This window comes from Manis javanica, chromosome 10 (genome assembly GCF_040802235.1).
Source record: "Manis javanica isolate MJ-LG chromosome 10, MJ_LKY, whole genome shotgun sequence".
In the NCBI taxonomy this organism is placed as follows: Eukaryota; Metazoa; Chordata; class Mammalia; order Pholidota; family Manidae; genus Manis; species Manis javanica.
The window spans coordinates 83,123,185-83,137,774 of NC_133165.1; the positions used below are offsets into that span (position 1 = coordinate 83,123,185).

General features: G+C 34.9%; 1 protein-coding gene across 1 annotated transcript; it reads left to right on the forward strand.

The window, feature by feature from the left end:
- Positions 1-7,176: 7,176 nt before the first annotated feature.
- On the forward strand, positions 7,177-10,839 carry LOC108405758 (olfactory receptor 6C76-like). The gene is given in 2 exon segments (XM_073214218.1): positions 7,177-7,219; positions 9,896-10,839. Coding segments are annotated over 2 exon segments (987 nt in total).
- The last annotated feature ends 3,751 nt before the right edge of the window (positions 10,840-14,590 follow it).

A 14,590-nucleotide genomic window follows, 5' to 3' on the forward strand; every position in this document is an offset into this window, starting at 1 on the left:
GACACAGAGGCACTGAACAACACACTAGAACAGATGAACCTAATAGACATCTACAGCACTCTACATACAAAAGCAACAGGATACACATTCTTCTCAAGTGCACATGGAACATTCTCCAGAATAGACCACATACTAGGCCACAAAAAGAGCCTCAGTAAATTCCAAAAGATTGAAATCCTACCAACTAACTTTTCAGACCACAAAGGCATAAAACTAGAAATAAACTGTACAAAGAAAGCAAAAAGGCTCACAAACACATGGAGGCTTAACAACATGCTCCTAAATAATCAATGGATCAATGACCAAATCAAAATGGAGATCCAGGAATATATGGAAACAAATGACAACAACAACACTAAGCCCCAACTACTGCGGGACACAGTAAAAGCAGTCTTAAGAGGAAAGTATATAGCAATCCAGGCATATTTAAAAAAGGAAGAACAACCCAAAATAAATGGTCACAATTATCGAAATTGGAAAAAGAAGAACAAATGAGGCCTAAAGTCAGCAGAAGGAGGGACATAATAAAGATCAGAGAAGAAATAAATAAAATTAAGAAGAATAAAACAATAGCAAAAATCAATGAAACCAAGAGCTGGTTCTTCGAGAAAATAAACAAAATAGATAAGCCTCTAGCCAAACTTATTAAGAGGAAAAGAGAGTCAATAAAAAATCAACAGTATCAGAAACGAGAAAGGAAAAATCACGACGGACCCCACAGAAATACAAGGAATTATTAGTGAGTACTATGAAAACCTATATGCTAATAAGCTTGGAAACCTAGGAGAAATGGACAACTTCCTAGAAAAATACAACCTTCCAAGACAGACCCAGAAAGAAACAGAAAATCTAAACAGACCAATTACCAGAAATGAAATTGAAGCAGTAATCAAAAAACTACCAAAGAACATAACCCCTGGGCCAGATGGATTCACCTCAGAATTTTATCAGACATACAGGGAAGACATAATACCCATTCTCCTTAAAGTTTTCCAAAAAATAGAAGAGGAGGGGATACTCCCAAACTCATTCTATGAAGCTAACATCACCCTAATACCAAAACCAGGCAAAGACCCCACCAAAAAAGAAAACTACAGACCAATATCCCTGATGAACGTAGATGAAAAAATACTCAACAAAATATTAGCAAACCGAATTCAAAAATACATCAAAAGGATCGTACACCATGACCAAGTGGGATTAATCCCAAGGATGCAAGGATGGTACAACATTCGAAAGTCCATCAACGTCATCCACCACATCAACAAAAAGAAAGACAAAAACCACAAGATCATCTCCATAGATGCTGAAAAAGCATTTGACAAAGTTCAACATCCATTCATGATAAAAACTCTCAGCAAAATGGGAAAAGAGGGCAAGTACCTCAACATAATAAAGGTCATCTACGATAAACCCACAGCCAACATTATATTGAACAACGAGAAGCTGAAAGCTTTTCCTCTGAGATCGGGAACCAGATAGGGATGCCCATTCTTCCCACTGTTATTTAACATAGTACTGGAGGTCCTAGCCATGGCAATCAGACAAAACAAAGAAATACAAGGAATCCAGATTGGTAAAGAAGAAGTTAAACTGTCAGTATTTGCAGATGATATGATACTGTACATAAAAACCCCTAAAGACTCCACTCCAAAACTACTAGAACTGATATAGGAATACAGCAAAGTTGCAGGATACAAAATCAACACACAGAAATCTGTGGCTTTCCTATACACTAACAATGAACCAACAGAAAGAGAAATCAGGAAAACAACTCCATTCACAATTGCATCAAAAAAATTAAAATACCTAGGAATAAACCTAATCAAAGAAGTGAAAGAGTTATACTCTGAAAACTACAAGTCACTCTTAAGAGAAATTAAAGGGGACACTAACAGATGGAAACTCATCCCATGCTTGTGGCTAGGAAGAATTGATATTGTCAAAATGGCCATTCTGCCCAAAGCAATATACAGATTTGATGCAATCCCTATGAAACTACCAGCAACATTCTTCAAAATGAACTGGAACAAATAATTCAAAATTCAAAAATTCATATGGAAACACCAAAGACCCCGAATAGCCAAAGCAATCCTGAGAAAGAAGAATAAAGTAGGGGGGATCTCACTCCCCAACTTCAAGCTCTACTACAAAGCCATAGGAATCAAGACAATTTGGTACTGGCACAAGAACAGAGCCACAGACCAGTGGAACAGATTAGAGACACCAGACATTAACCCAAACATATATGGTCAATTAATATTTGATAAAGGAGCCATGGACATACAATGGCAAAATGACAGTCTCTTCAACACATGGTGCTGGCAAAACTGGACAGCTACATGTAGAAGAATGAAACTGGACCATTGTCTAACCCCATATACAAAGGTAAACTCAAAATAGATCAAAGACCTGAATGTAAGTCATGAAACCATTAAAGTCTTGGGAAAAAACATAGGCAAAAACCTCTTAGACATAAACATGAGTGACCTCTTCTTGAACATGCCTCCCCAGGCAAGGAAAATAACAGCAAAAGTGAGCAAGTGGGACTACATTAAGCTGAAAACCTTCTGTACAGCAAAAGACACCATCATTTGAACAAAAAAGAACCCTACAGTATGGGAGAATATATTTGAAAATGACAGATCCAATAAAGGCTTAACGTCCAGAATATATAAAGAGCTCACATGCCTCAACAAACAAAAAACAAATAACCCAATTAAAAAATGGGCAGAGTAACTGAACAGACAGTTCTCTAAAAAAGAAATACAGATGGCCAACAGACACATGAAAAGATGCTCCACATCGCTAATAATCAGAGAAATGCAAAGTAAAACTACAATGAGGTATCACCTCACACCAGTAAGGATGGCTGCCATCCAAAAGACAAACAACAACAAATGTTGGCGAGGCTGTGGAGAAAGGGGAACCCTCCTACACTGCTCGTGGGAATGTAAATTAGTTCAACCATTGTGGAAAGCTGTATGGAGGTTCATCAAAATGCTCAAAACAGACCTACCATTTGACCCAGGAATTCCACTCCTAGGAATTTACCCTAAGAACGCAGCAATCAAGTTTGAGAAAGACAGATGCACCCCTATGTTTATCGCAGCACTATTTACGATAGCCAAGAATTGGAAGCAACCTAAATGTCCATCGGTAGATGAATGGATAAAGAAGAGGTGGTACATATACACAATGGAATACTACTCAGCCATAAGAAGTGCAAAAATCCAACCATTTGCAGCAACATGGATGGAGCTGGAGAGTATTATGCTCAGTGAAATAAGCCAAGCAGAGAAAGAGAAATACCAAATGATTTCACTCATCTGAGGAGTATAAGAACAAAGGAAAAACTGAAGGAACATAACAGCAGCGGAATTACAGAACCCAAAAATGGACTAACAGGTACCAAAGGGAAAGGAACTGGGGAGGATGGGTGGGCATGGAGAGATAAGGGGGGTGAAGAAGTAGGGGGGGATTAAGATTAGCATGCATGGGGGGAGGGATAAAAGGGAGGGTGGGCTGTACAATACAGAGAGGACAAGTAGTGATTCTACAACATTTTGCTATGCTGAGGGACAGTAACCGTAATGTGGTTTTTAGGGAGGACCTCATATAGGGGAGAGCATAGTAAACATAGTATTCTTCATGTAAGTGTAGATTAAAGATTAAACAAAAAAAAAAAAAAAGAAAGAAAAGGGGGATTACTCCTTGATAGGATAAAACTATTGGTAAATCAAAGATCAACACATGCTTTAAATATCCTTAATGTTGATCACTTAAAGGGTGTCAGATGATCAGCTATGGATTTACTCTTTTCTGATAATATTCCTTTCTCTTAATTAAAAAAAAAAAAAAGCAGTTCCTGTGTGCTGACCTCCAATGAGTTCTGCACAGTGGTATAGAGGGCATGTCAAAGTGTGGGCAAAGGGTCTGTTTGTTTCTATGCAGAAGATCAAGGCCTAGCTTGGCTACCCAGAAAATGAACTAAGATGCGATATGAGGAGGAGCTTCCAGCATCAGCACTCGCTGGAGGACTTGTGCCAGGGGGATGATCATCAAAAAGCCTCCACAGCGATCCAGACGATGTTGCGGTTGTGGCTGCATCCACCCCACCATTTCCTGGACTTGCCAGTGGAATGAGGAGGGAGATGTCTAGGCTGGCATGTGCATACAGTGAGAGAATGAATTTGACCAGATCTGTACTGTTGGAACTCAACCAGGAGTTGGGACGGGTGCAAGTTGTAGCACTCCAAAATCTTATGACTATAGACTATCTACGGTTAAAAGAACATATGGGATGTGAACAGATCCCAGAAATGGGTTGCTTTAATTTGTCTGATTTCTCTCAGACTGTTCAAGTACAGTTGGACAATATCCATCATATCATAGACTAATTTTCACAAATGCCTAGGGTGCCTAAATGGTTTTCTTGGCTTCACTGGAGATGGCTGGTAATTATAGATTTGCTTTGTTTATGTCACCGTATTCCTATTATGTTAATATCTGAGCACAAGTTAGTTAGTAGTTTAAAACCTATACATGCTTAAGGTACTCTACAAGAAGATATGTCAAAGAAATAATCAATCCTCCCATGTTTTCCTCCATATGCTACCTCTATAGCTTTTCTTCTTCCTTCCTAATTACAACCCTTAAATAGAATTCGTGCCTCATATCGAATTTACTGAGTATCATAATTCCTCCAGGTGGTAAAGATACTTCGAGACAAGTGCTGGGCATAGAAGCCACAGGGCATAAATCTGCAAAGAAGTAAAAAGCTAACCTTTTCAAACAATATGACTTCTCTCTCACTTACCAACTTTACATTTCCCTATATGGCCCCGGAAGATGACTGGTTAGCCAGAGACGGGTAAGATTCCTCAAGGGAGGAACAACCTAAGACAGGCACAGTCGCAGGGGGACCATCAGGTGAGAAATTGGGGATCAACAGAGGTGAGGCTCAGAACCTCACCCCCCCCCCCTGTTTTGAGAGAAATCTTCTGCATCCGTGGATGTTTTGCTGCCTTTGTCTAGCTTGGATTAATATTAGCCTATAGGCACACACCTGATCATCTACATTTGCCCTCTTACAGCACTAAACTATGTTTTCTACCTTTATCTTGCATCTACCTACCACTTCAACATTTTATTAAAAATAAAAATAATAATAATAATAAAGGGAGAAATATGGGATCCACATATAAATCAAGTATGAAAATCAAACGGATATTCAAATTTGACCTGATTGTTTATAGCTCATAATGCGTGATCAAAACCGAAAGTTTCTGTGATGACTGCCCTTGTACTGTTCACCATGTAAGAATTTATTCACTATGTAAGAATTCGTTCACCATGTAAGTACTTGTTCGCTATGCTTCAGAAGATTGGAGACTGACGAGAATTAGGCTTGGGGTGGATTAATGATTGTGCATTGAGCATTAAGTCTCCTATACAGAATTTCATTGTTGTTAACAACCATTTGATCAATAAATATGAGAGACGCCCTCTCAAAAAAAAATTGATTTTTCTGTAAGAGATTTTATTGTTCTTGTGAATCTACTTCCATGCCCTGACTTCTCACACTCAAATAAATCTCTTAGTAAAACATTTTTGTGAAGTAAGTTACATCCCATGGACATAAATATACAGTTTGGGCTCTCAAGTCCTACAAAATGGTGTTTTATTGTTGTCGTTTTTTGTACATTTATTATTTTGTTTTCATTAAAGGTGTACATACACAAAATTCAAAATCAAAAATCTTAGAATTCTCTTAATGTAAATTAGTAGCTTCCTGCTCCAGCCTTCATTCACCATAACTCATAGTCCCAAGACTTCCAGTGTATATTAAGTTATAGGGTTTATTTCCCTTGTAACACACATTACTATTTTTTTAAATAATATTTTCAATTGTAGATTACTTATTGGTAATGTAATATAGAAGTTAAGCATTTGATTTTTTTATATCTCCTGGATCTTCTACACATATTTCTTTTCCTTTTTTATATTTTTTCATAATAATTTTTATTATCATTTTTATTTTGATTTACATTACATTGATAGTTTAATTTTTTTTCCATCTGACCCACATTTTGGCCTATATTCTGTTCATTTAACAATGTTTATCTCCACTGGGCTTAGTTTCTTCATTAAATTAATTGCATAGCTCTGTATCTTTTCAGTATTTATCTCCAGGCAGCCTACAGAAATGCTCTTAAATTCTCAACAAGTTCAAATACGTTAGGAAAATTCTCTCTTTCATTTCCTTTTTCCTCAACAGTGCAAGTTCTTGTCTTCCCACCGTATCAAAACTAGTTTCTTTCTAGGCCTGATTATACAACTTTTGCACTGAAATGCTTGTTTCTTATATAGAAACATGGAGATTAATTTTAACTTTCTCCTGCTTCCAAGTGTGAATACAGGTTGAGGATATTTAAGTTTCCTCATATTATAGTGCCCTCTTTTAAAGGAAACAGTTACAAAATTATGAATGCAAGTTTTTGAATACAGAATTAGGGAAAACATGAATTTTATTTAGAATGAGGAAAATCATAAATCATATTTAATAAGCTATTAAAATCATAGAATCTAGAAAAAAAACAAAATTTGCATTAACTGTATAATTTTCTAATACTTTTTCCTTACATTTTTACTACATTTTTTTATGATATACATATTTTTTTGACTAACCATTTTAAATTGTGCAATTCAGTGCCATTTAGTATATTTCACCGTGTTTGCAACCATTGTGTATATTAAGTTCCAAAACATTTGATCAAGCCCAAAAAAAGGCTCTGTATCCATTTAGCAGTCATTCCCATTTCCTTTCCAAACTGTTTTCTATCTGTGGATTTACTTATTTGAATATTTCATATAACAAAATCACTTAATATGTGACCTCTTTTGCCTAGCTTCTTTCATTTAACATAATGATACTGAGATTCATCCACATTGAATCATTAATTCTTCACTTTCTCTGGTGGGACAATATATTCCATTACACATTCATATCACATCTTGTTTATCAATTCATTTGTTGATGGGCATTTGAGATGTTTCCACCTTTTGGCTATTGTGAATAGTCAATAGTGCTGCTATGAATAATAGTGTACAAATATTTGTGTATCTGTTTTCAGTTATTTGGGTAAATATGTAGGAATGGAGTTACTGGATCATATGGTAATTTTATTTTTAATTTTTTTAGTGGAACTGCCAAACTGTTTCCATAGTGGCTGCACCATGTTAAATTTCAACCAACAATATATGAGGTTTCCAATTTCTCCACATCCACATTTTTTTTATTAGCCATTCCAAGAGGAGCTGTAGTGTAATTCACTGTGGTTTTAATTTGTGTTTTCATTCTGACTAATGATGTTTCATCTTCCCCATTGAATGGTCTTGGTACCCTATTTGAAAATTAATTAACCAGAGATGTATGGAGTTATTTCAGAACTTTAAATGCTATTCCATTTTTCTATATTGAATTGAAAGTCCTTTCCAATTCAAATGTTATTTATTCATTTATTTATTTGTTTGTTTATTATGCCTGATTTTCTGGACAGAACTTACAGTACAATGATGAATAACAGTTAAAAAAATGGACATCTTTGTTTTTCTCCTGACATTTGGAGGATGGCTTTCAGATTTCACTACTAAGGATAATGTTAGCTGTGGGTTTTTCAGGAATGCTGAGTAACTGGGTTTAAATATCTTCAAGGGTAACAATTTATAGATCTTAGTGTATTTTGAAGAGTGATTTATAAATCCATATATTGTTAAAAATCTCTTTAAAACTCTAAGGGTATTTCATTCATGTTAACAGACTTAAATTATTCTGATTTGATTTTAATTATGGGAAAATCTGAAATTGATTTATAAAACTCACCATTTTTAAATAAACATTTACTCATGATTTTGAAAGGAGGGAAAACTTCCTGTTTTTAATGTAAATACCCATAAAAGTAATAGGCTTGTTATACATATTGTAACACACTGTCCCAGTTATGCAAGCAGGGAGCTGGGAACAGAAGGAAAAGTAGATCTGATTTGGTAAAAGTCTGACTTGTCAGGATGACAGGTCTGTTGTTGACCCAAGTGACTGTGGCCATTATAACATAATTAGTTTCTTCAGAAATCATTCCTTAGGTTTGTAAGAATGTGTCTAAATACCAGGAAGATGTTATTATACTTTGGCACTAATAGCCAGCATCTCCAGAGCTTTAAATATTCCCTAGAGAAAACTTTTATTTTTGTATTCTCTCTGATAAATTTTTATTAATTCATTAGTTTTCACTGTCATGTATCCTTGTTCACACTGTTTATACTACCTAAAATGCCTTATTCTACTTCCCAGTCTGCCTCCAATGCCTAGCTGAGGTTCCATCCTCCTTTTTACCAGCCTTTCGGATAAATCTCTTCCAACTGCCTCAAGCCCCAAAGAAATCTTGTCTCCTACTCTCCAATGACATACAGTAAAAATGAGCTTCATTGACTCCTAAGTTTATGGCACACTATACACAGCTATATTCAGTCATGTATCCTGTCTCCTCTATACATTGGTAAACTGCAATAGTCAGAAGCATTTTCTTATACTTCTTTGATTCCTCAGTGAACAACAATGCATTCTCCATGGACCTATATAAATTGCTTAGTAAGTGCTTGCTACAAGGAAGTCATCAAAGAAGCATAACCGATAATGAAATCATCAAAGAAACATGCCCTCAAGGGATGAAATGTTTATACCTACGAGCTTTCATGACATTTAGCTTAAAGGGAGCTTATAAAATTCTCAACCACAATGTCAAGTTCATTTAAAGTAGCTTGGCTTTTGATTCACTGTATTGTTTTAGGTCAGTCAAATATTACTTGCATTTGTCTGAACACTTGCCCAGTGACTGATCATCAGAGTAAAATTTACTGAAGTTTCTCTGTATTCTCCTGTGTAAATCACAATCTGTACAGCAGCTAAGAAGCCAAGAGTGAAATAGAATCATTGTCTCACCTGAAGAAAAATACAATCTTAATGGTAGGATTTTCTCTTTATCACCTTCCCTTACTTATCTCTTTTCTACTGTTTTGTCTTCCTCCTCTTCTTCTTCCCCATTTCAGTTCCCCCTCTCTCTGAACCCTTATTCACTTTAGTTTTTATTTCACTCTATTATTCTCTTCCTGTTTTCAGAATCATAACCAGAGGAAGCAGATTTTAATGTGTTTAATTCTAAGTCAGATTTTACTACGCAATCAGATAAATCTAGTATCAGAACTGGAAATGGTAAAAGTGAAGGGTGACAGAAGAATTGAAGAGGTAGAAATAGGAACAAGACATATTATACTGATCAATAGAAATAAAAAATCAGGAAGGACTGAGACAGTGTTGATTGAGTAGATGTAGCAAAAAGCCAAACAACTGAAGAGTAACGGCCATTTTTATATTGAATTACTTCCAGTATTTACCTTAAGCCTAAACTGGATTTCTAAGTTCAACCATCATGTGCATTTATATATCATCTTGCTTCTCTTATATGCACAATCATTTCCTAATGGTCATCAGACTGAGTGTAATATGATATTTTAGCTCTTACATAATGACAAAAGAGGAAATCAGTTTTTCACATGCATGTTCATCTTTTCACCTCATTACCATAAATATAACTAGAGTGTAAAGATGATTCATAAGATACCTTTTATTTCACTTGATTTGTAGAAAATATTTGCCTTTTCTCAAAAGCAAAATAACAGCTTTTGCTAGAGTTTATCTTACACTAATCATTTTTTTAATTTGTATGTATAATCAACAGTAATTACTAATATTTTGACATTGTTATCTTCCTATGTCATCATTGTTGCCTTGACATAACTTTTTTCTCAATATTTTTTACCAGAACAGAAGATCAAGAGGCAACAATGAAAAATCATACAACAGTGACAGTGTTTATCTTAGTAGGATTGACAGAGGACCCAGAATTGAAGATTGTGCTATTTATCTTCCTGCTTTTCACTTACTTGCTAAGCATCTCAGGCAACTTGACTATTATTACCCTCACTTTACTGGACTCTCATCTGAAAACACCTATGTATTTTTTTCTTCGAAATTTTTCACTCTTAGAAATTTCTTATACAACAGTCTGCATCCCCAAATTGCTTGTAACCATGGCAACCGGGAACAAAACCATTTCCTATAACTGCTGTGCAGCTCAGCTATTTTTCGCCTTCCTTCTTGGTGCATCTGAATTTTACCTCCTGGCTGTCATGTCCTATGACCGTTATGTCGCCATCTGTAAACCCCTGCACTATACCAACATCATGAGCACCAAAATCTGTATCCAGCTGGTCCTTAGCTCTTGGATCGCTGGTTTCCTCATTATTTTTCCAGGACTCATATTAGGCTTAAACCTGGATTTCTGTGACTCCAACATCATCGATCATTTCTACTGTGATACGGCTCCTCTCCTGAAAATATCCTGCACAGACACACAATTGCTGGAAATGATGAGTTTCGTCTTAGCCTTGGTGACTCTCCTGGTCACTTTGGTATTGGTAATCCTATCATACACATATATTGCTCTGACAATTATAAAAATTCCTTCTGCCAACCAGAGAAAAAAGGCTTTTTCCACTTGTTCCTCTCACATGATTGTCATCTCCCTCTCATACGGCAGCTGCATCTTTATGTACATGAAACCCTCGGTCAAACAGGGGATATCCTTAATGAAGGGAGTTGCAGTTCTCAATACCTCTGTTGCCCCACTTCTGAACCCTTTTATTTATACTCTGAGGAACCAGCAGGTGAAGCAAGCATTTAAGAACTTGTTACAAAGAGTTCTGTCTTTACGCAAGTAGAATCATAATGAAGCATATGAGGGAAATTAATTATTGAGGAAAATTGCAAAAGAAGTGCTTGGATTTTGTTCTAATTTTCCAGTTGCACTACCTGATATATAATATTTGTCCTTTCACTTCTTTCTGAAGTGTAATATTTACATCAGTTGTTGTTTCTCAGTAATACCTTCCCTTTCAGAATAACGAAGCATTTTTTTTTTGCTTTATTATAAGCATTCCAAGTTTGACCCCTTCCTTTCCTATTTTTTCATTTAAATGTGGCAAATATTTGAAAGGTTAATCAATTTTATATATCTGTTCATGGGGACTGTTAACTATTTCTACATATTTGCAGTACATTTTGTTCTTAGATTTGACTTTCTGTAAAATCTTAATAAGTTCATAATAAATATATAATGTGGCTTCTTTGGCATTTTGTTTTCCATGGCTTTTCATGTCTTGATACACATGCTCTTATTGTTTTAAATGAAGATATTCGAAAGCAGGACATTGAGATTAAAAAGTCATTTTTGTTGAGAATTGAAAAACAACCTCTATGCTTATATAACTAAAAAATATATGGTATGTTACATTTGTGTTAGAGTTCATTCTATATAACTAAATAAATATTGAATCGTGTGTATGCTAAATCTAGGTAACTTTAAGAATAAAACAGACCATAAAGAGATCACATTTGACACTTAACCAGCTCTTCCTTATTCATCTTGGAACTAGGTTCTCTATCTATAACATAGTAATAACCACTTGCTTTATTCTGAGAAGTGTTTAAGGGTACTTTAAAAGAATAAAATAATTATTGGATGAAAGGGAAATGTTAATTACAAATCCATTTATATTATTACATACATTCAACATATCTTATTAGGAAAACAACAACAAATGAGACCACATAAGTCCTTTACAAGCACACATACTCTAACTGTGAATAAAAAATAGTCGTAACAGAAACCAGAAAATCAAATCAGTTTATTTAATCATACCAAGTGCTAGTAACAAAAGTGTGATCATAGGTAAGAAAAGTTTCGTTTAAAAGGGCTTGTGGAAAAATTGAAGTTCTATGTTTATTTAAAAATCAGAGTCTATATGTAACTGTCATCATATAGGAAATACAGGGTGTAGGTGAGCATGTAGAACACTATAAGGATCCAAGCTATCCAGTTGAGAATGTGTATATTCTTTATTAAAAAACCCAACTACTTCAACAAGCCAAAAACAAAGGAAAAAAAGATAATAGGGGACATTATTCTAGATTTAAAAGAAATTACAATTATAAGACTTCAAATTGATACTAGCTTATCTAAATAAACTGCAAAGTGGCATTTTTTAAGGAGTTGAGTAATTTAAAAATATGTAGTGTAATGATGTCATTGGACTCATGTTTTTAAATTACTCATTTGTTAGAATTAAATAATGGAGTGTTTAGGGATCAAAATAATATGACTTTTTTATTGAGGCATTATTGATGCACAATCTTATATTGGTTTCAAATGTACAACACAGTAGTTCAACACTTACCCATATTATTAAATCCTCACCCCCTTTAGTGTGGTTGCTATCCATAAACATAGAAAGATGTTACAGAATCATTGACTATATTCTCCATGCTTTACTACCATCTCTGTGAACAATTTATATTGTGATTGTGAATTATTATTGTGCCCCTTTATCCTCCTCACCCTTCCCTCCCACTCGGCCCAGCCTCTCCACTCTGTTAACCACGAGTCACTTCCCAGTGTCTATGAGTCCAATGTTGTTATGTGCCTTCTGTTTTGCTTTGTTTTTATAGTGCACAAATAAGTGAAATCATATGGTATTTGTCTTTCTCCACCTGGCTTATTTCACTGAGCAAAATACCCTCTAGCTTAATCCATGTTGTTGCAAATGGCAGGATTTCTTTTTTTAGGACTGAATAATAGTCCATTGTGTATATGTACCACATCTTCTTTATCCATCACCTACTGATGGACACTTAGGTTGTTTTCATATCCTGGATATTACAAATAGTGTGATGATAAACATAGGGGTGCAGTTATCTTTTCAAATCAGGGATTTTGTTTTCTTTGAATAAATTCAAACAAGTAGAATTACTGGATCAAACAGTATTTCTACTTTTAGTTTTTTGAGGAACCTTGATACTTCTTTCCACAGCAGTTGCAACAATTTACATTCCCACCAACAGTGTAGGAGGGTCCCATTTCTCTGCATTCTCATCAGTATTTATTATTTCTTGCCATTTGGATAGTGACCACTCTAATTGGTGTTAGGTGATATATCATTGTGGTTTTGATTTGCATTTCCCTGATGAATAGCAATGAAAAAAATATGGTATTTGTTGCTCATTTTTAAAATGTGCTCCAAAAATATTAGGCAGAGAGATAAAAAATAAAAATAACATAATTTACAATAGTTGAAGCAGAAAGGTGAGTTCATAGGTATTCATTATGCTATTTTCTCTATAGTGTGCATTTATGAATTTATATAATAAATATTATAATAAAAATTAGCTTAGGAAAAGCAAGACAGAAGGTGTATAACATGGTTAATGTTCCAATTTACATAATTTTCTTCAACTATGTCCTTCTTTACATTTGACATATTTGATCAAGTTATCCATGCTCCTTTCTTACATTTTCAAATATTATAGTAGTAATGAAGACAGTAATTTCTGACTATAAGAGAAAAGGGACAAGCAAAATTGTATTAATTTTATGCAAAGTCTTCCTCCTTGACATCACATTTATTGGAATCAGTACCACAAAATTCTAAACCCTGGACACCCCAATTTCTAAAACTATTGCATGTGATACTAGGGACAATTACACAGGGGTAGTATTTACAAACACTTGTATTTACGAAGAAGACTTCCCTTCCAAATTTGTAAAGACAGCCTGCTCTAATGAGTTAGGCTGGAAAATATTATTTAATATTATTTGAATCCTTAATAAGAACTACTATTTTGGGGTGATAATCGTCTCAGGTGTCTATGTATACTAATCATATTAAGAAAAAAACACACATATAAATTATTCTGATTTTATCTTATAAAAAAATAAACTTCTAAGAGTTGCAGTAAATTACCGAGGGTCATAGGCTAGTTAGCAAGAGAGAATTCAGATTCATTTCTGCTAGATTCCAAAAGCCAAGTTCTATCCAGTATCAGCTCTCCCCAACAAGTTTACAGTAAAGAGTGATTTACAAATATGCCAGGATAGTAATGGTTTCAGTTTGGGGGCTGCATGGAAAGGTGCAACAAGGAACTCTCAAGCTGGCTACATCTGGCTGGAATTGTAATTTACTGTAGTGTCTTGTCATTGTACATAGGTAACATGCCATTTAAAAATCTGGAAAGCTCTGTAATAGAGCATTATGTGCTTGGAGGATGCTTCCTATGGTTTTACCATATGGCCTGGTAACAAGTCAAATTACCTTAAAGTAGATAACTGTTGTGGTATGCCTAGGATATTCAATCTCTCTCTCTCTCTCATCTCTATCTCTATCTCTATCGTTTTATTTATGTATTTATTTTTGATAGAGTGACTTCCATGAACCATATCTGGGTCCATAAACCACAGCCAGTTAATGCCTTGTAATCCCTGATTAGTCCAAGGTGCCACTTCTATCACAGGCTTCCCAAATGACCACATTCTCCCTACAGACAAACACTCAATCAGTGTTGGGCATGAGGCCAAAGTCAATTCAGTAAAGCTCAATTCAATAGATTTTTGTAAATATTAAAGAAAATTCATTTATG